The 19759-nt window shown below is 40.4% G+C and overlaps 1 protein-coding gene across 5 annotated transcripts in view; it reads left to right on the top strand.

The window, feature by feature from the left end:
- The window catches only part of LOC126194812 (gastrula zinc finger protein XlCGF17.1-like), a 118107-nt gene that overhangs the window by 35621 nt on the left and 62727 nt on the right, over positions 1 to 19759 (top strand). For all 5 annotated transcript variants that reach the window (XM_049933133.1, XM_049933132.1, XM_049933129.1 and 2 more), the window contains exon 3: positions 12125 to 12196. In XM_049933133.1, the coding sequence (XP_049789090.1) occupies positions 12125 to 12196 (72 nt within the window). The remainder of the gene's footprint in view (positions 1 to 12124; positions 12197 to 19759) is intronic.

Raw genomic sequence — 19759 nt, 5'->3', positions numbered from 1 at the left:
CAAACTTTGGTGAGGTAATAGATTCTTTCGCAGATAGAAAATCACGCTATGTAAAGCTGCAGCAAGATTAGAGAGCTAAGGACTAAAAAAAAATAAAATAAAAAAAAAAGGGACAGGATGTCAAACAGACCGTTTGTAAGCAGGAGAGGCACCACAGGACATTTTAATTTGCACTGTCCTGAATATGGTTTGATGGCATCCATTAAAAAATATAAATGTTTTAGTTCTACAGAGCGAAGTACAGTGACGTGCGATAGAAGGATGTTGTGTGAAGAGGGGTGGCACTGCACTTCTGGCACACTTAAGACCAAATAACATGTCTTACATTTCCTCAAACACACGTTTTATACATCAGACTCTTCAGAAAGATGTGCGCTACAAAATGAACATATTTTTGAAAAGTAGATTTTTTTTAAATGTTTGACGTCCTATCTCAAATGCTCGAGGGAGTGGCGGGGTATTGTGCCGGTTCCGAAATATCGTAGATCTGGGGCTGATGCGCAGAGAAGTTTGAGTTACAGTGGGGGAGTGGGTAGTCTCCACGTGACCCGTGTTTACATTTAGTGAGTTTGCTGTTTCCTCTTTGTTTACTGCTCTCGTGTCAAATGAAAACAAAACAAATTTCTGATTTACACCTTTCTGACAGGCAAGCATTAATTGCCTTGCAGAACAATGAAGTTATTTTTGTTGGTTTGCGAAATAAATTTTCTTTTATTAATCTTTTCCGTTGAGGCGAACAATATATTTGAAACGAAGTGTTTAATTCCACACACTGTTCGCTGCATTTCAAGTGCACGTTTTCAACTTGTAGCACGTATGGCATTATGCCATAATAAAGAACCAAACATGAGATAACACAGTACTGGTACTCCAAGAAAATTTACATCCCGAAAACCACATTGAAAAACTTAAAATCAGGTTGTGACCTACTTAACTGGGAATATGGACATACGAATGTGCACTTCAAATGTGCACATTTCAATAGGGGTCACGAAATTCCGATGCTCTTGGAGTATCCTCTGATGTCTTGTTTCCTTTATGACATAATGTACGATCTTTTAATGTTTTACACGTACGAACATACGGGCTCCCCACGACATCGTAGCAGCAAAAGCGTGGTGACGCCTGTCGTCTGGCGCTCTCTGGCAACTGCTGAAACGAACCTATTTCTAACAGGTCACGGGAAAATATTCCGAATGGTGGTTTGAAAAGCGTTACCATCAAAGTACCATTCTGGCAGTTACAACGGAGCTATGTGCGATAATGTGCGATGAGCATTTGACTCTCATTTAAAAATCAACTCTTTGATGACGAGCCATTTAGATGAATTTCGAGCCCAGAAGATCAGACATTTATGTCTTTATTAAAAAATTTACGGGCACATTTATGTGATGTATCTTAAATTGTAATACACGCATAAAAGACCAACATTGTATGTGAAAGCTTAGCTTCTCTTGCAGCGTATTAATCTTACAGACACAATATTATATGTGAAAGCTTTGTGTTTCGTGTACCAACACTATGTATATTAATTTAAACCATTCACTTTTTCTGTTTGTGCATTCGCGCTACTTAACAGTGATGTTGCTATTGGATGACATCACGTGTCCTAAGCTCTGAATACCCGCTGTCATCGGCTGGCGAGATCACGTGACGTGAGCTATGACTGGCTTACAAAAGTGCATTGCAATCTCAATTTCAATGCGTACATGTTGCTTTGCTGCACGTCAAAGATCTTACCAAGACCCCCCCCCCCTCCCCCTTCCCGTGTTTAGTTTTCTAAAGTGCCGGGAAATTCTACTCCCGTGTGTAAAACCACAATCATTCAAAGGACTTATAAGTTATACAATTCCGAGAGAAAATATACTGTCAGTTAACAGGGAAAAAGTATGTTTTCACCTGGGAGAAAGTGTATTTTTAACTGGGAAATCCGGGAATTTTTTTTCCTTGTCCACGAATACACCCTGATTGTAAACCCTCCTCCATTTTTTTTAAGATTTCAGACACTTTCAATAGCAGGACAGCAACACTTTAATTTTCTACCAAACAGACTGCACAAGATTTTTTTAGGGTAAAGATTTAATCGTGAATACTCTGATAACTGAGTACGAGTTGGTATGTCTTCAAACAAATGATAAATTGCCATTAAAATTCCAGTTGGTGGCTAATGCACCATGCATGATATGAAGACTGCAGCTTCCCAAGATTGGATAATTGATTTCTTTAGTAAACTGCAACTCAGATTTCAGATCTCTGAAAAATTTATGATTAATCCATTGAGATTTGTAAACTTTTATTAAGGTGTATAAGAGTTAGAAGCATTTCCTTGAACAACAGATCAGAAGCCCTTGTACGACGAAGAAAAGTAGATACACAAATATCCATTTGAGTTTCTTGACAAGCTTTATTGAGTGAATTAACAAATCTTATAACAAAATGATTACAAGAAGTAATACATTCCCTCAATCTGTCTATATAATAATGAACTATCCCACAAAGAATTGAGTAGGCAATTTTAGCTCAATGAAGTTCCATTCTTCTGGCTATTTCATTGTTGTTGAACTTTTTTTTTTAAACAGTTAGATTTCACTTCCATCTAAACACATTTACTTGCGAGTCAACAGTGTCGGAATACACCAAAGTACTTCTGCATGGCTTACTTCTTCTTGGAGAAGAAAGGGACTGACAGTACTTAAGGACTCCAAATTTTCAGTTCATTATCTTGATTTATGACTGGATGAGAAATGGTTAATTTTTTTAGTGACTCATGTTTAATTGTCCCAGTTCTAGTATGTTGTAGGCAAGTTAAAAAGCTTTGGAGATGAGTGGTATTTTTGTAGATTTTAACTTTGCTAATATTTTTTAATCCTTTAGCATAATTTTTGACATCCGTTATACCCATACTGCTTAAAGAAAATGTAACATTGCAAAGCTTGCATTTTGTGCTCTTAAAATCGCTTCTGACAACTTCTGTCCAAAACTTCAAAACCTGGATCAGTCATCTAATAACTTTGAAAGTGTGCTGTCGTGCTGAATGCAATGGCCAAAATTTTTAATGTTACATGTCAATATAAATGATACATGGAAGTGACAAAAATTTTTGAAAGCTTGTTGTAGGTATAATCCTTCTCAGAAACTGTACTTATTTTGTAATACAAAATATGAAATTCACCTAGAGCATCTATGCAGTCAAGAAGCTTCATGGCAGTTTGTAAATGTACAATATGCGCCAAGATTCTGAGTGCAGTACCTGTATTGCTTGGAGAACACTACTATATATATATATATATATATATATATATATATATATATATATAGTATGTTCCACGACTCAGTTTCAACAGTTTATCCCACAGAACAACAGGCATGAATACTGATCTCAACAATTACAATATCATGTCAAACAATAATGCACCGTAAGCTTCCAGCTGCAGTCGATAGATAGGATACTACATTGTGAAGATTGTGCTGGCACAAATAACCTCTCTCTGCTATAATAAAAACGATATTGTGTAGTCGCAAAAAAATTCCCTGATATTTTATGAAATTCCCTGATATTTCCATGATATTCCCAGGTGCGTGAAATTCCACGATAATTCCCAATACTCCTGATTTGGGCCACCCTGCAGGGCACTGCAGTTCATTGATCAGTCTTCCCCTTAACTAAATTCCATGTTGTCTTTACACTTAAGCGACAAAAGTCATGGGATGCCTCCTAATATCTTGTCAGACCTCCTTTTGCCCAGCATAGTGCAGCAGCTCAATGTGGAATGGACTCAACAAGTTGTTGGATGTCCCCTGCAGAAATATTGAGCCATGCTTCCTCTATAGCAGTCCATAATTGCAAAAGTGTTGCTCATGCCGGATTTTGTACATGAACTGATCTCTCAATTATGTCCCATAAATGTTTGATGGAATTCATATCGGATGATCTGTGGGGCGAAATCATTCTCTTTAATCATTCAGAATGTTCTTCAAACCAATTGTGAACAATTGTGGCCCAGTGACATGCCACATTGTCACCCATAAAAATTCCATCACTGTTTGGGAACATGAAGTCCAGGAATGGCTACAAGTGTTCTCCAATTAGCTGAACATAACCATTTCCAGTCAATGATTGGTTGAGCTGGACCAGAGGACACAGTCCATTCCGTATAAACACAGCCCACACCATTATGGAGCCACTACAAGCTTGCACAGTGCCTTGTTGACAACCTGGATCCATGGCATTATGGGGTGTGCACCACACTCAAAACCTACCATCAGCTCTCACCAACTGAAGTTGGCATTCATATGATCAGGCCACAGTTTTTCAGCCATTTAGGGTCCAACCAATATGGTCATAACCCCAAGAGAAGTGCTGCAGACCATGTAGTCGTGTTGTTAGCAAAGGCACTAACATTAGTTGTCTGCTTCCATAGCCTGTTAACACCAAATTTCGCAACCTGCCCTAATGGATATGTTTGTCGTGTGTCCCACATTGATTTCTATGGTTAGTTCACATAGTGTTGCTTGTTTGTCAGCACTGCTCTAGGTCATTAAGTGAAAGCTATCAGTCACTATGTTGTCCTTGGCAAGAGGCAATGTCTGAAATTTGGTATTTTCAACACACTCTTGACACTGTGGACCTTGAAGTATTGAATTTCATAATGATTACTGAGATGAAATGTCCCATGTGTCTATCTTCCATGTTCAGAGTCCGTTAACTCCCGTCATTAGGCCATAAACACATCAGAAACCTTTTCACATGAATCGCCTGAGTACAAATGACAGCTCCGCCAATGCACTGCCCTTTTATACCTTGTGTATATAATACTGCTGCCATCTGAACATGTACATATTGATATCCCATGACTTTTGTCATCTCATTGTATTTTCTTATGTGATGGTACTATCTTTTTCTCTTAGTGCATTTGTTTTGATGTCTTTATAATAATGTTCAATATTCCATAGTACACATTGTAATGACTATAGCATCAACATGAATGCTGCTTCTGACTGACAGATACACTTTCCTTTGGGCCTACAAGAGGCTTTTATTGCTTGAGTAATCCATTGCTAGATTTTGGCCTAATGTGAGCTACTTTTGGTGAAAACAGTTTTCAAATAAGGCGAAGACTGTATTAATAAATATGTTGTATTTTTCTTTCATATCATGAACACTGTATACATACCTCAGTTCAAAACTTAGAGAAGTTTCCTGTTGCAGAGATTAGTCCTGACTCCATTTCCTTCATACTCAGCTGTGATGTACTGAAGCCAGTTTTATGTTCTTTAGGGTCACAGTAACAGTGCTTTGGGTAACACCTAGTAACTTTGATGGCTTTCAACCCATTTAAAGGCAAGATGAATTTGTTTCCCATGTGATGTACCACTTTTTCTTCTTGTGACAGTGGTCAGTATGACCAAAACTGGTAAAGAATTAAAAATAATTAGTACAGTTGATGTCTAAAATGCATTTATCTCCATCAACATCAAACCTACTAACCACCAGCAATATCTCCACTTTGACAGCTGCCACCCGTTCCATACCAAGACGTCCCTTCCATACAGCCTAGCTGCTCGTGGTCGTCGCATCTGCAGTGATGAGTAGTCCCTCTCTAAATATACCGAGTGTCTCACTGAAGCCTTCACTGACCGTAATTATTCTCCCAACCTGGTACAAAAACAAATCTCCTGTGCTGCATCTTCCCAGTCTCCCACCACCTCCCAAAGTCCCACTGTCCAGCCACAGAGGAGCATTCCCCTCACAACTCAGTACCACCCAGGACTGGAGTAACTGAATTACATTCTTCACCAGGGTTAAGATTACCTCTCGTTGTGCCCGTAAATGAGAAATGTCCTGCGCACTATCCTTCCCACACCTCCCACATTGGTATTCTGTGGTCCACCGAACCTACACAAGCCCTGCTCCCGATCCCTTACCTCGTGGCTCATGCCCCTGTAATAGACCTAGATGCAAGACCTGACCCATACATCCTCTCACCACCACCTACTGCAGTCCGGTCAGTAACATCACCTATCCCATCAAAGGCAGGGCTACCTGTGAAACCTGTCATGTAACCTACAAGCTAAGCTGCAACCACTGTGCTGCATTCTATGTAGTAGGCATGACAACCAACAAGCTGTGACTGCTTCACAGCCTGTGCCATATGGATCCTTTCCACCAACACCAGCTTTTCTGAACTGCACAGGTGGGAACTTTCCCTGCAGTACATCTTATGTTCCTGTAACCCTCCTGGCCTCAACCTTTGGTAGTCGCTGTCCTCACCCATCCGGCCCCTTCCCTGTTCCCATTCCAGCACTACACAGCTGTCATTCCACCATCACACCCAACCTTTTTATTTCTCTCCTTTTCTGCTACCTCCCCCCCCCCCCCCCCCCCTTGCCGCCTCGCCCCTGCCCACTGTCTAATCTTCAGCACTTCATTGTCTGCCACCCCCATCATACTATCCCTTCTCTTCCCCTCCCCAGCCTCCTCCTTACCTCCACACAGCTGCCACTCCCATCATGCAGTGGTGCTGCTGCTCACAGTGTGGTTTCAGTTGCCAGAGACTGCAGTCCTGTGTAATGGTCAAAAGCTTTAAATGTTGTGAGGAGAGTCTTTTTGTTGTGCCTATCTGTGACTCAGCATCTCCACTATATGTTGAGTAGCAACTTTTCTTTCCATAATATTGTTGCAATCCATCCTGCATTTTCCGTTGTTAGCTTTTAGCTTCTTATATTGGTATGACTACCAACCACCTGTCCATCAGGATGAACTGCCACCACCAAACTATGGCGAAGAGCAAAGGAGAACCCCCTGTGGTGCAACATTGAGCTGACCAAAACATAATTTATTCCAATGGCTGCTTCACTACCTGAGCTATCTGGATCCTCCCTTCCATCACCAGCTTTTTTCAGCTGTGCAGATGGAAGTTATCCTTACAACATGTTCTCCACTCCCATCATTATCCTGGCCTCAATCTACTGTAACATACCATCCCCACACCCTCCACCCGATAGTTTCCACCCCATCAGTCCTATCTTCTCTCCCGCATTTTTATCTCCCACCCGGTTTATTAGGCTCCCTCTGCCAACACACCTGCCCATCTCTCACTGCTCCTTTCGGTTTTCACTCCTTTTTTCCTGACATCCCTGCCCCACAAACTAACGATGTGCTGTGCCTTGTGGCATTCTAGCCCCTGCACACTCCGCCACACAGCATCTCTCTCTCTCTCTCTCTCGTGTGTGTGTGTGTGTGTGTGTGTGTGTGTGTGTGTGTGTGTGTGTGTGTGTGTTTTCTGTTACCATCCTTCCTCAGACATATATTCCTCCTCAGGACTGGCAGCCAAGCATTTGTAAGGAGCCTCAAAACAAGTCCAAAGTATTAAAGTGTTTACAATTGGTACATATGTAATAGAACACCCTGACAGCACCGGCCTTCTACAGTTTGTGTTGTACTCTGTCTGGTAGTTTACATAACATAATTTGCTGGAATGCTGGAAAATGCACAGCAACAAGCAGATCCAATAAGGAATTCTGCCTTGAACCACGTCACCACTGCTCTTAAAGAGTTTCTCACCCAGCCCTGATTATTCATTGTTTATCACACTTGTGTATAACACCTCCAACTAATCTGCCAAGTTGTGTACCCCTAGCACCTTTATACAGACTAGTGCACATGAAAATTTCAACACTGCAAGGGACAGATGTCATGTAGTTGATCTTAACACATTTGAGGATTCAGTACAGTTTGAAATCACCACATACTGAAGTTGGAAATGCTGAATGTAGACAGACTCATCAAGCAGCAGCAGAACACATACATAAAAGACTGTTGTGATTGGCAAGCTTTCAGAGCCAGTGACTCCTTCTTCTGGCAGAATGGTTGAAGGGTAAGGAAGAAGGGTGAAGGAAAAGAACTGGAGAGGTCCAGGAGTACAGGATGAGAAGGAAAGACTGATACAGTCTTCTCGTCCCATACGGTAAGTCTCCCCTGACCCGCGGTTATGGGTGACTTTCCCAAAATTTACCCTTTTCCTAAACCTCACCAGTTCTTTTCCTTTCCCCTTCCCCTTCAACCCTTCTGCCTGAAGAAGGAGCCACTGCTGCAAAAGCTTGCCAGTCACAACAGCCTTTTATGTGTGTGTTCTGCCACAGCTTGGTGAGTAGATTTTTTAACCATCCAATTAAATAGTTTCATCAATAATTGATTGTTTTCATTGAATGTAGATAGAGATAGATATAGAGAGATGCTGAATGAAATGCATTTGGCTGTCAAGAGAGCAATTTTGTGATGCCTTCAGTGACTACAATAGCAGAATGTTGTCAAACAATATTTCACAAAACCCAAAGAAATTCTGGTCGTATGTAAAGATTGTTAGTGGCACCTAAATTAACTGGCCAGAGTGGCCGAGCGGTTCTAGGCGCTACAGTTTGGAACCGCGCGACTGCTACGGTCGCAGGTTCGAATCCTGCCTTGGGCATGGATGTGTGTGAAGTCCTTAGGTTAGTTAGGTTTAATTAGTTCTAAGTTCTAGGGGACTGATGGCCTCAGAAGTTAAGTCCCATAGTGCTCAGAGCCATTTGAACCATTTTGAACCTAAATTAACGCCCAGTCCCTAGCAAATGAGATGGGAACTGAAACTGAGGTTAGTAGAGCAAAAGCAGAGATTTTTAACGCAATTTTCAAATGTTTCTTTACAAAGAAAAACCCTGGAGGATTGCCCCAGTTTAATCCTCGTACCACTTAAAATATGAATGAAATAAGTAATAAGGGAAAAAAATCTGAAATCATTAAAATTTAAGAAAGCTCCAGGGCCTGATGGAATCCGTACCAGATTCTATACTGAATTTGTGGCTGAGTTAGCCCCTCTTCCAGCTATAGTCTATCATAGATTCCTCAAATAAAACTCTGTGCCCAGTTCCTTGAAAAAAAAGCACAGGTCACACCCATCTACAAGAAGGGTAGTAGAATTGATTCACAAAATTACTGTCCAATATGCTTGACGTCGATTTGTTGTGGAATCTTAGAACATATTGTGGGCTCCAACATAATGAGAAATCTTGAAGGGGATGACCTCCTCAGTGCCAGCCAGCTAGGATTCTGAGAACAGTAATCACATGAAACCCAACTCACACATCTCCCACATGACATAATGAAAGCTTTGAATCAAGGCAGTTAGGTAGATGCAGTGTTTTTTGATTTCCAAAAAGCATTTTATTCGTGACCACACCTGTGCTTATTGTCAAAAGTACAATCATAAGGGTATCAAATGAAATTTGTGACTGGATTGGAGAGTTTTTGGTAGCGAGGACACAGTGTGTTATCTTGGATGGAGAGTTGTCGTCAGATGTAGAAGTACATTCAGGTGTGCCCTGGGGAAGTGTGTTGGGCCCTTGCTGTTCATGTTGTCTGTTAATGACCTTGCAGACAATATTAACAGTAAAGTCAGACTTTTTGCAGATGGTGCATGGTGCAGTTATCTATAATGAAGTGCTGTCAAAAAAAAAAAAAAAAAAAAAGCTACATAAATATTAAGAATATTTTGATAAGATTTCAAACTGGTGGAAAAACTGGCAACCTGCTTTAAATGTTCAGAAATATATTATTTTACACTTCACAAAATGGAAAAACTGTAGTATCCTGTGACTATAATATCAGTGAGTCACAATTAGAATTGGCCTACTTGTACAAATACCTGAATGTAACACTTGTAGAAATAAACAGAATGATCATGTGGATTCTGTTGTGAATAAAGCAGGTAGTAGACTTTAGTTTATTGGTAGAATACTAGAAAAGTGCAGTCAGTTTTCGAAGGAGAATGCTTACAAATGACTCATGCAATCGGTTCTAGATATTGCTCAAGTGTGTGTGACTAACAGGGGATATTGAACGTATACAGAGAAGGGCAGCACGAATGGTCACAGGTTTGTTTGATCCATGGGGAAGTGTCACAGAGATACTGAAGGCTCTTGAAGACAGGCGTAAACAATTCCAAGAAAGTCTACTAACAAAATTTCAAGAACTAGCTTTAAATGATGACTCTAGGAACATACTACAGCACCCTACGTATTGCTTACATAGGTATCGTGAGTATAAGATTCGAATAAGTATGCACACACGGAAGTGCTCAATCAATCATTCTTCCTGTGCTCCATACGTGAATTGAACAAGAAGCAGCCCCAATAACTGGTACAATGAATGTACACTCTGCCATGCACTTCATGGTGGTTTGCAGAATATAGATGTGGATGAATGTGGAACAGACTCAAAGACATCCTGTTGTCATGAAATTACTTTCCTTGTAGTTTGGATGAGAGCACACAAAGTTTTGATAGTGACTGCCAGGTGACACAGGTAAAGTAGTTGCCGACTGGCTGTATCCCAGATGATCAGTAATGTGCAAAGTCATGCAGTGGTCAGCACACTGAAGTAACATTTGGGAAGAAGAGTTCAAATCCCCATCTGGCCATACAGATTTAAATTGCCCATCATTTCCCTAAATTGGTTAAGTGAAATGCCAGAATAGTTCTGCTGAAAGGACAAGGCCAATTTTTCTCCCCATACTTTCCAAATCCAACCTTGTCCTCCATCTCTAATGACTTTGTGGTCAATGTGGATGTTAAACTCTAATCTTCCTTCCTTCCAAGTGATCAATGGGTGACTCGTTTTTATTTATTTATTTATTTATTGTTCCATGGGACCAAATTAAGGAGAAGTCTCCATGGTCATGGAACGATTCAATACATGGAATTATAACACGATAGTAGAAACAGATAAAATGAAATATAAAAAACATATTCAGGCGATAAGTCTTAAGTTTAAATAAAGGAAATCAACAATTTAACACTGGAACCCGCTTAATTTTTTTAGCTCTTCCAGGAGCTCCTTGACAGAATAGAAGGAGTTGAGCCATGAGGGAACTCTTCAGTTTAGACTTAAAAGAGTTTGGGCTACTGCTAAGATTTTTGAGTTCTTGTGGTAGCTTATTGAAAATGGATGCAGCAGAATACTGCACTCCTTTCTGCACAAGAGTCAAGGAAGTGCATTCCACATGCAGATTTGATTTCTGCCTAGTATTAACTGAGTGAAAGCTGCTAACTCTTGGGAATAGGCTAATATTGCTAACAACAAACGACATTAAGGAAAATATATACTGTGAGGGCAATGTCTGAATTCCCAGACTATTGAATAGGGGTCGACAAGAGGTTCTCGAACTTACACCACATATAGCTCGAACAGCCCGTTTTTCAGCCAAAAATACCCTTTTTGAATCACAAGAGTTACCCCAAAAAATAATACCATATGACATAAGTGTATGAAAATATGTGAAGTAGACTACTTTTCGTGTTGAATTGTCACTTATTTCAGATACTCTTCTAATGGTAAATAAAGCAGCATTTAGTTTCTGAACAAGATCCTGGATGTGGGCTTTCCACAACAGCTCAGGAGGATTATCAGGCCAGGAAAGGACCCACACCTGTCACTGTACCAGAAGGGCTGGGCTATGTCCCAGTGGCATAAGACATGCAAAGATGCGGGCTATGTCCCAGTGGCATAAGACATATGTCTGTGTTTGGGCTCTGAAGTCTAACTCTTATAGGGAATGCTATTCATATTTTCCTCGATATGTAGGAGCCGAGGTTGCATGTGAGCAGACAATGCAGAAACCAGTGACGTTAACAGTTTCACTCCAATCGCAGTGACCTGCATTGAACCCCAACTATCAATGTAGCCTTACAGCTATGGGCATGAGGTGGCGGTTATACTATGGCACAGTCACAGTGTATGGTCCAGCATCTTTGTGGCTCTGCATTTGACCCTGATCTATCCTGTATGTCACCGTCATTGCAGCATGCCCCGAAAAAGACAAAATTGTCACGGTATCACTGACCTGAATTCCAGAAACAGAACACTATTCGTTTTTCAAAGTTACTCACACAATGATAGTGTGTCATGCCTTTAAGGAAACGTATCATCATCATCATCATCATCATCATCATCATTACGTATTATCTGAAGACACCACTGATCTGTGTGTTTTCATAACATTTGAGGTATTTATTCTTCAAGGAAGTGTCGGCAGAATGATTTATTTAATCTTTTCAATGTGAGTAATGTCAGGCTTTTATGATGCAGGTGTCTGAAAACATGTCTGAGGATCAGCAGAAACCAAAAGTTGCAGAAACTGAGGAATTGCCTGTGACACAGGTGAGTTATCAACTTTTATGTCACGCGATACTTTCACTTTTTTGTGATAGTCCTCAACTTGTTAACACATCGCTAGACTTGGCTGGTGTATGCTGCATATCTTTCTATGTAACATAATGTAATCGAAGAAGCACTGTATTTTGTTCTCTGGGTCAAGGATTTTGGATAAATGAGGGAGCCGTGCCTGATTTAAACTCAGTGTCAGGCTGAGGCTGAGTGACAGACTGTAGAAGAGATGTGGGACATTGCCTTCTGCAGGTAGTGCCGCACAGGCTGAGCTGCCAGACTGCATTGTGAGGCACAGAGAGGTGAGCACTTTGCTTCTCTATCGGCAGCAGTCATCTCGGCAGTAGTCGCCTCGGCTTGCGAATGACACCCGTGCCAAGTAAAGTACAGCTCTCACTATTTGTCACCATTGTTCCAAGGCAAGAACATAAAATGCAAAAATTCCAACAGTGCCTTAGTAATATGGGTTAGCAAAATATCAGTGTCTTATAACTTTGTGTCCATGGATGGTTGTTGTATTTGATATTTTAGTAGAGCATGTTTCACAGATTTCTTTTCCCTTACAATCTGAGTGATTCTTAAAGACAGAATTGCTATACAGGCAGCGCTGGACTATCCAAACTGATTGCAGGCGTATATGAATGTGGAACTGCAGACATGGACTGAACAGTCGATTCTATAATTTCTCATTTTTTATGCTTCCTAATTGCGGTACTCTCTTCAAACACAGCTCTTCCTTGACATTAACGATCTGAGTTGTGCACAAGAGATTCACTGAAACCAAACATCTTAAATCTCTGCATTTATAATAAAATCTTGGGGATCACTTTAGTTATAACGACTTCTTTCTCTAATATTTTCAACAAGAAAAGTTTTGGTGTCACACAGAGTCTTGCAAGAAATGTCTTTTATTTCCCATCATAAAGGAAACTAATATTTGCTTTTACTTTCAACAGCCTTGAAGCAATATTTCCATCACAAGACGTTAGCTGTGTCTGACAAAAATAATTTACGGTATGTTTCGATATTGCAAAAGGCTCACTGAACGACAATTGACCGAAGAGGAAGTGTCTGTTCTTCAAAAAGGAGGGAATTTCGCTATCATCCCCAGAACTGTACCTATGGAGGACATCATTGCCAACACCGAAGCAGCCATTCGGACCCTTCCTTGTGAAAGGGCAGAGGAAATACGCACTGAAACAGCCAGGATACTGCGCCGAGCAAAACCACCAGCTTGCAACGTGAAGAAAGAAGAGGTACAAGCCATTAAGAATCTCAATGCCGACAAGAGTATATTGGTACTGCCTGCCGATAGGGGGATCGTGACCGTCGTATTGAAGACCGAAGATTATGAGCAAAAGATCCGAGACCTATTAGATCCGACAACGTACCGAAAACTAAGCGCAGATCTGACGCAGCGTATCACTCGGAATACGAATCGATTATCAAGGCGTCTTCTCTGCCGGCGGACATACAGAGAAACCTGCGCAACACAGAAACCCTACCACCTCGGCTGTATGGATTACCCAAGATCCATAAGAACAACGTTCCACTGAGACCGATCGTTAGAGCTCCTGGCTCACCGACATATAAACTGGCAAAACACTTGGCCTCTCTCCTCCAGCCACACGTGGGGAGGACCGACACATACATTAAGGACTCAGGACACTTCATTGAGAAGCTGAAGAAACTGAAACTTGCACCAAATGACATCCTGGTCAGCTTTGATGTTGTTTCGTTATTTACGAAAGTGCCACTCAGTGATGCTCTGGAGCACATTGGTTCCATTTTCCCGCAAGACATCAGAAAGCTCTTCCATGCATGTCTCACCACGAGCTATTTCATGTGGAATGGCGATTTCTACGAACAGCTGGAAGGCGTTGCCATGGGTAGTCCTCTCAGTCCAGTGGTGGCCATCTTCTTCATGGAACAATTCAAAGCACAGGCACTGGACTCGGCGACTTGCAAACCTAAGGTGTGGTACAGGTACATCGATGATACTTTCGTGGTGTGGAGCCATGGTGAAGAACAGCTCGGTGACTTCCTAAGACACTTGAACAGCCTCCATGCCAACATAACATTTACCATGGAAGTAGAAAAGGACAAGAAACTGCCATTTCTAGATGTGCTGGTCACAAGGGACGGCGAAAACCTGGGACACAGCGTGTATTGAAAACCGACACACATGGACCGATACCTGCACAAACTGTGAAACCACCACCCGAGCCAGAAAAGAGGCATCATCAGTACGCTCGTAACGAGAGCAGGACGAATGTGTGAGCCGCAACACCTCAAACGAGAAATGCAACACCTGGAAATTGTCCTGAGGAGCAATGGGTACTCTACAAATTATATTAGAAGTGTAACAGAGCGAAACACTCGGTGAAGTAAGGAACCAGAAAAAGAAATGTCGGGTACGGCCTCTCTGCCATACATTCCCAGAGTGACGGACAGAATCGGCCGTACATTGCGCAAACTTGGCATAAAGACGATTTTCAAACCAACAAGGAAGATCAAAGAGTGTCTTAGATCGGCGAAGGAGAAAAGAGACCCACTTGCAATGTCGGGAATATACCGTATACCATGCACATGTGGAAAAGTTTATGTCGGAATGACTGGACGATCCATTAACACCAGGATCAAAGAGCATAAGCGACATTGCAGGTTGGGGCAGGTGGAGAAATCGGCAGTGGCAGAGCTCACACTGAATGAGACCGACCACGTAATAAAATTCGCTGATACGGAAGTTCTGGCTGTAGAGAAGCACTATCACACGCGCATGTTCAGAGAAGCTGTAGAAATACAAAAACATGTGAACAGTTTGAACAAGAAAGAGGAAAGCCTTAAGGTAAACGGATCCTGGCTTCCCGTACTGCAGCGAACGACCGTCGCAGGTAGGAAGAGGAGAACCGCACCGGAAATGACTGCGGAGAAGCCCTCAGACGTTGGTGTGCCAGGTACATATAGTCTGCGGCCGCGAGCTCGGCTCCAGTTCACCACCAGCAATGGAGGGTGAAGCTTTGACAATGCCAGCCACTCGTACTGGCGAAACGTCAGAAAAATCATTAGATGAACGTCGGCCGAAGAACCCGAGACAGAAGCCAATAGGCAGTTTACTATGATACTGATGGAACGTTGTTCAGAATTGTTTTCTTTAAAAATGTCTCTTGAATAATAGTTAAAACTTGCACCTTTGCACTGTAGGATGCGCAATATTCAACAGTTGAATTGATATTTGTGAAAAATTGCTGGCAAGAGGTGTGAGAGTGCTTTGGTTCGTTTTCTTCTGAAGGTGGAATTTCTACTTTGAAGATTGTTGCCAGTTGTGCTGTAGCGTATTCATCCATAGCTTTAGTAATTTCTCTGCACTTCCTTGATTGAATAGGGCTTATGGCTTGACTTCACTGACCACGGTTTCTCAACAGGATTAACACCTACCTCTGTAGTTGACTGATTCAGGGTATTTAACTGTTTCTCCAATGATGCAAAATCTGCATCATCTGCTCCTTGGGAGGTCTCACCTGGTTCAGATAGTATTGTTGTTGTTATTCTGTCAAATCATTTAGAACACAAAAAGTTGTCACTAGAAGAGTCTTCACTTTGAAACAGAGTCTTCAAATGTGAACACTTATCCACAACCTGAACAAAGTCTGTTTTGTTGTTTGTCTTATATACCACTCTTTTATTGAATGCAAATAGTCAACACACTTCACTCTCCTGTGGCCCCAGTCACAAGACATTTCAAACAGTCCTTTTCACAAAACACACTGCAACTGTGCCAACTGGCAAATTCCTCACGAAAACGCAGAATTCACTGGATGGTCTCAGATTTCTTAGAAGCCTTTTCAGTAAACAAATTAGCACTGAACAACTACAGTACAGAAACCTGCAATGAACAACCTCAACAAAGGAACTGACAAGAAACAACAACAAAGTGTAAGAAATGTCTGCAACAATGAAAGTGAAAAGAAATAACTGCAACAAAGAATATGATAATAAATAAATATTGTAACAAAGAAATTAGTAAGAAACAACTTCGGTGAAGACATAAATTACCCTTGAAAGTTAAAAACCTGTCCAACTTAAAAAGTGGAAGCTCTCCTTTGCAGAGAATGTAGGACTACATGGTAATAATCAATGGATAAAAATCTAACTTTTCTGGATCGGCATTTTTGAAAAAAAAAATTTTTTCTGTAAATTGTAAAAAAAATTCAAAAGGTGACAGTAAAAGAACTTTGACAGATACATCCAAACGGAGGATACCATTGTAATCAAAAAGCAGTTATCTTTCAAATAAAAATAAAAAAATAAAAAAACTCGTAACAAAATATCTAAAACTGTTACATAGATACAGCATTTAAAAAAATTTTCCAAAATTCGCATCTTCAAAATTGTTTTTGCAGTGTCATCTTTGGAGGCCTGTATCTCAGAGCAGGAATTTTTTGGAGAAAAAAAAATACATGTTTATTACTTACTCCTGAATTTTAACATATGCTAAATTCAACATATGCTGATACCATGATGGTAACCACACTGCCTGATGTGATATGGATTATGCCAAAAACATAGTTATTTAATAAAATCTTTTGCATAATGTCTTAGGGATGTATTCCAGTAAATCAGTCCATGTTAAGTGAGCTGACTAACGATAATGGAGTGAGATAACAGAAACTTCAACTCTACTGATGGTAAATATTTTATTGTTGTGCTTAACCCAGTGATTATATTGTTACAAACAAAGGTAAAAAATTTGTAAACAGTGGCATCATTCTTATAGCTGATGGAGATAGGTGTAATCCTTACATGAAATCTTCATTGTAAAGCACCCCTACACTCTCAGTAATATTTACAATATTTTTTATTGTGCAATATTGTTCACAGTCTGTGGATAAAATAGAAGGTTATGCAATACATTGACGGATCTACTGAAGTTAGATTTTGTATTCAATTGTTTGTGGTTTAGAGTTTATATCTTTGTCAACTCAATTCGATATGTAAAACTGCTTATTTTCTGTGATTTGTAGCATTGTGTAAACTGAAATGTGGGAATTGCTTTGAAATCTGTGGAAAACGTGTTCATTTTAGAAATATTGGAGGTCTGTAGGAGTTTGCCATCCTTGTGATGTGTAAAATCAGCTGAGTATGACAACTGCCTGAAGGTAATTGAGCAATAGGATCAGTTGTTCAAATATAGGAAAATGTATCCAGAAACAGATAAGCTACAATTATTAAAGACATGAATGTTGTTGTAGTCTCATAAAAGGAAGTGCATCAAAACAGTGGAGCTGGAGCTGACAGGCTACTGTAGCCGTGACCTTTTTGTGGCAATAAGAAATCATTTCTAATTCAAATATAACCACAGTTTCAGCATTAAATATGTATATACACCTTTCCTTACATGTACATAATGTTTCAAGCTTTTTATGATAGCTGAGCATGTTTCCTATACGATTAGGATTATTGATGGGAATAATATTGCACTTCTGAATTTTAGGTCTTCAAATGAATTTCCTCTAGCCCAGCAACCAAAAGTAATTGACAGTTGATCAACTGCAGAAATAGTATTTCACAAACAAGTGTCCCTTTTCGAGAACTGTAAGGGCAACCATGCACAAAATGTTATCACAGTGTTACTGATTTATATGTGTTGTTGTTGTGGTCTTCAGTCCTGAGACTGGTTTGATGCAGCTCTCCATGCTATTCTATCCTGTGCAAGCTTCATCATCTCCCAGTACCTACTGCAACCTACATCCTTCTGAATCTGCTTAGTGTCTTCATCTCTTGGTCTCCCCCTATGATTTTTACCCTCCATGATGCCCTCCAATACTAAATTGGTGATCCCTTGATGCCTCAGAACATGTCCTACCAACCGATCCCTTCTTCTGGTCAAGTTGTGCCACAAACTTCTCTTCTCCCCAATCCTATTCAATACTTCCTCATTAGTTATGTGATCTACCCATCTAATCTTCAGCATTCTTCTGTAGCACCACATTTCGAAAGCTTCTATTCTCTTCTTGTCCAAACTATTTATCGTCCATGTTTCACTTCCATACATGGCTACGCTCCATACAAATTCTTTCAGAAATGACTTCCTGACACTTAAATCTATACTCGATGTTAACAAATTTCTCTTCTTCAGAAACGCTTTCCTTGCCATTGCCAGTCTACATTTTATATCCTCTCTACTTCGACCATCATCAGTTATTTTGCTCCCCAAATAGCAAAACTCCTTTACTACTTTAAGTGTCTCATTTCCTAATCTAATACCCTCAACATCACCCGACTTAATTCGATTACATTCCATTATCCTCGTTTTGCTTTTGTTGATGTTCATCTTATATCCTCCCTTCAAGACACCATCCATTCCGTTCAACTGCTCTTCCAAATCCTTTGCTGTCTCTGACAGAATTACAATGTCATCGGCGAACCTCAAAGTTTTTATTTCTTCTCCATGGATTTTAATACCTACTCCGAATTTTTCTTTTGTTTCCTTTACTGCTTGCTCAGTATACAGATTGAATAACATCGGGGAAAGGCTACAACCCTGCCTTACTCCCTTCCCAACCGCTGCTTCCCTTTCATGTCCCTCGACTCTTATAACTGCCATCTGGTTTCTGTACAAATTGTAAATAGCCTTTTGCTCCCTGTATTTTACCCCTGCCACCTTTAGAATTTGAAAGAGAGTATTCCAGTCAACATTGTCAAAAGCTTTCTCTAAGTCTACAAATGCTAGAAACATAGGTTTGCCTTTTCTTAATCTTTCTTCTAAGATAAGTCGTAAGGTCAGTATTGCCTCACGTGTTCCAGTATTTCTACGGAATCCAAACTGATCTCCCCCAAGGCCGGCTTCTACTAGTTTTTCCATTTGTCTGTAAAGAATTCGTGTTAGTATTTTGCAGCTGTGGCTTATTAAACTGATTGTCCGGTAATTTTCACATCTGTCAACACCTGCTTTCTTTGGGATTGGAATTATTATATTCTTCTTGAAGTCTGAGGGTATTTCACCTGTTTCATACATCTTGCTCACCAGATGGTAGAGTTTTGTCAGGACTGGCTCTCCCAATCAGTCCCAATGGAATGTTGTCTACTCCGGGGGCCTTGTTTCGACTCAGGTCTTTCAGTGCTATGTCAAACTCTTCACGCAGTATCGTATCTCCCATAATTTTCCTGTAGGTAGTATCTATCTTACCCCTAGTGAGATAAGCCTCTACATCCTTACATTTGTCCTCTAGCCATCCCTGCTTAGCCATTTTGCACTTCCTGTCGATCTCATTTTTGAGACGTTTGTATTCCTTTTTGCCTGCTTCATTTACTGCATTTTTATATTTTCTCCTTTCATCAATTAAATTCAATATTTCTTCTGTTACCCAAGGATTTCTACTAGCCCTCGTCTTTTTACCTATATTTACCTGATTTATATATTAGCATTATATTATTTCATTTCAGGATACGCACATATGATGTTTTCTTCAGCATCATTCTGGTATTAGATATTGCTGTTCTACCTCCTGACTCTAAGTAAGTTAGATTTGAACAAGTCCTTAGTAATTAGTCTTA

This window comes from Schistocerca nitens, chromosome 7 (genome assembly GCF_023898315.1).
Source record: "Schistocerca nitens isolate TAMUIC-IGC-003100 chromosome 7, iqSchNite1.1, whole genome shotgun sequence".
In the NCBI taxonomy this organism is placed as follows: domain Eukaryota; kingdom Metazoa; phylum Arthropoda; class Insecta; order Orthoptera; family Acrididae; genus Schistocerca; species Schistocerca nitens.
This window is presented reverse-complemented; position numbering and strand designations above follow the sequence as displayed.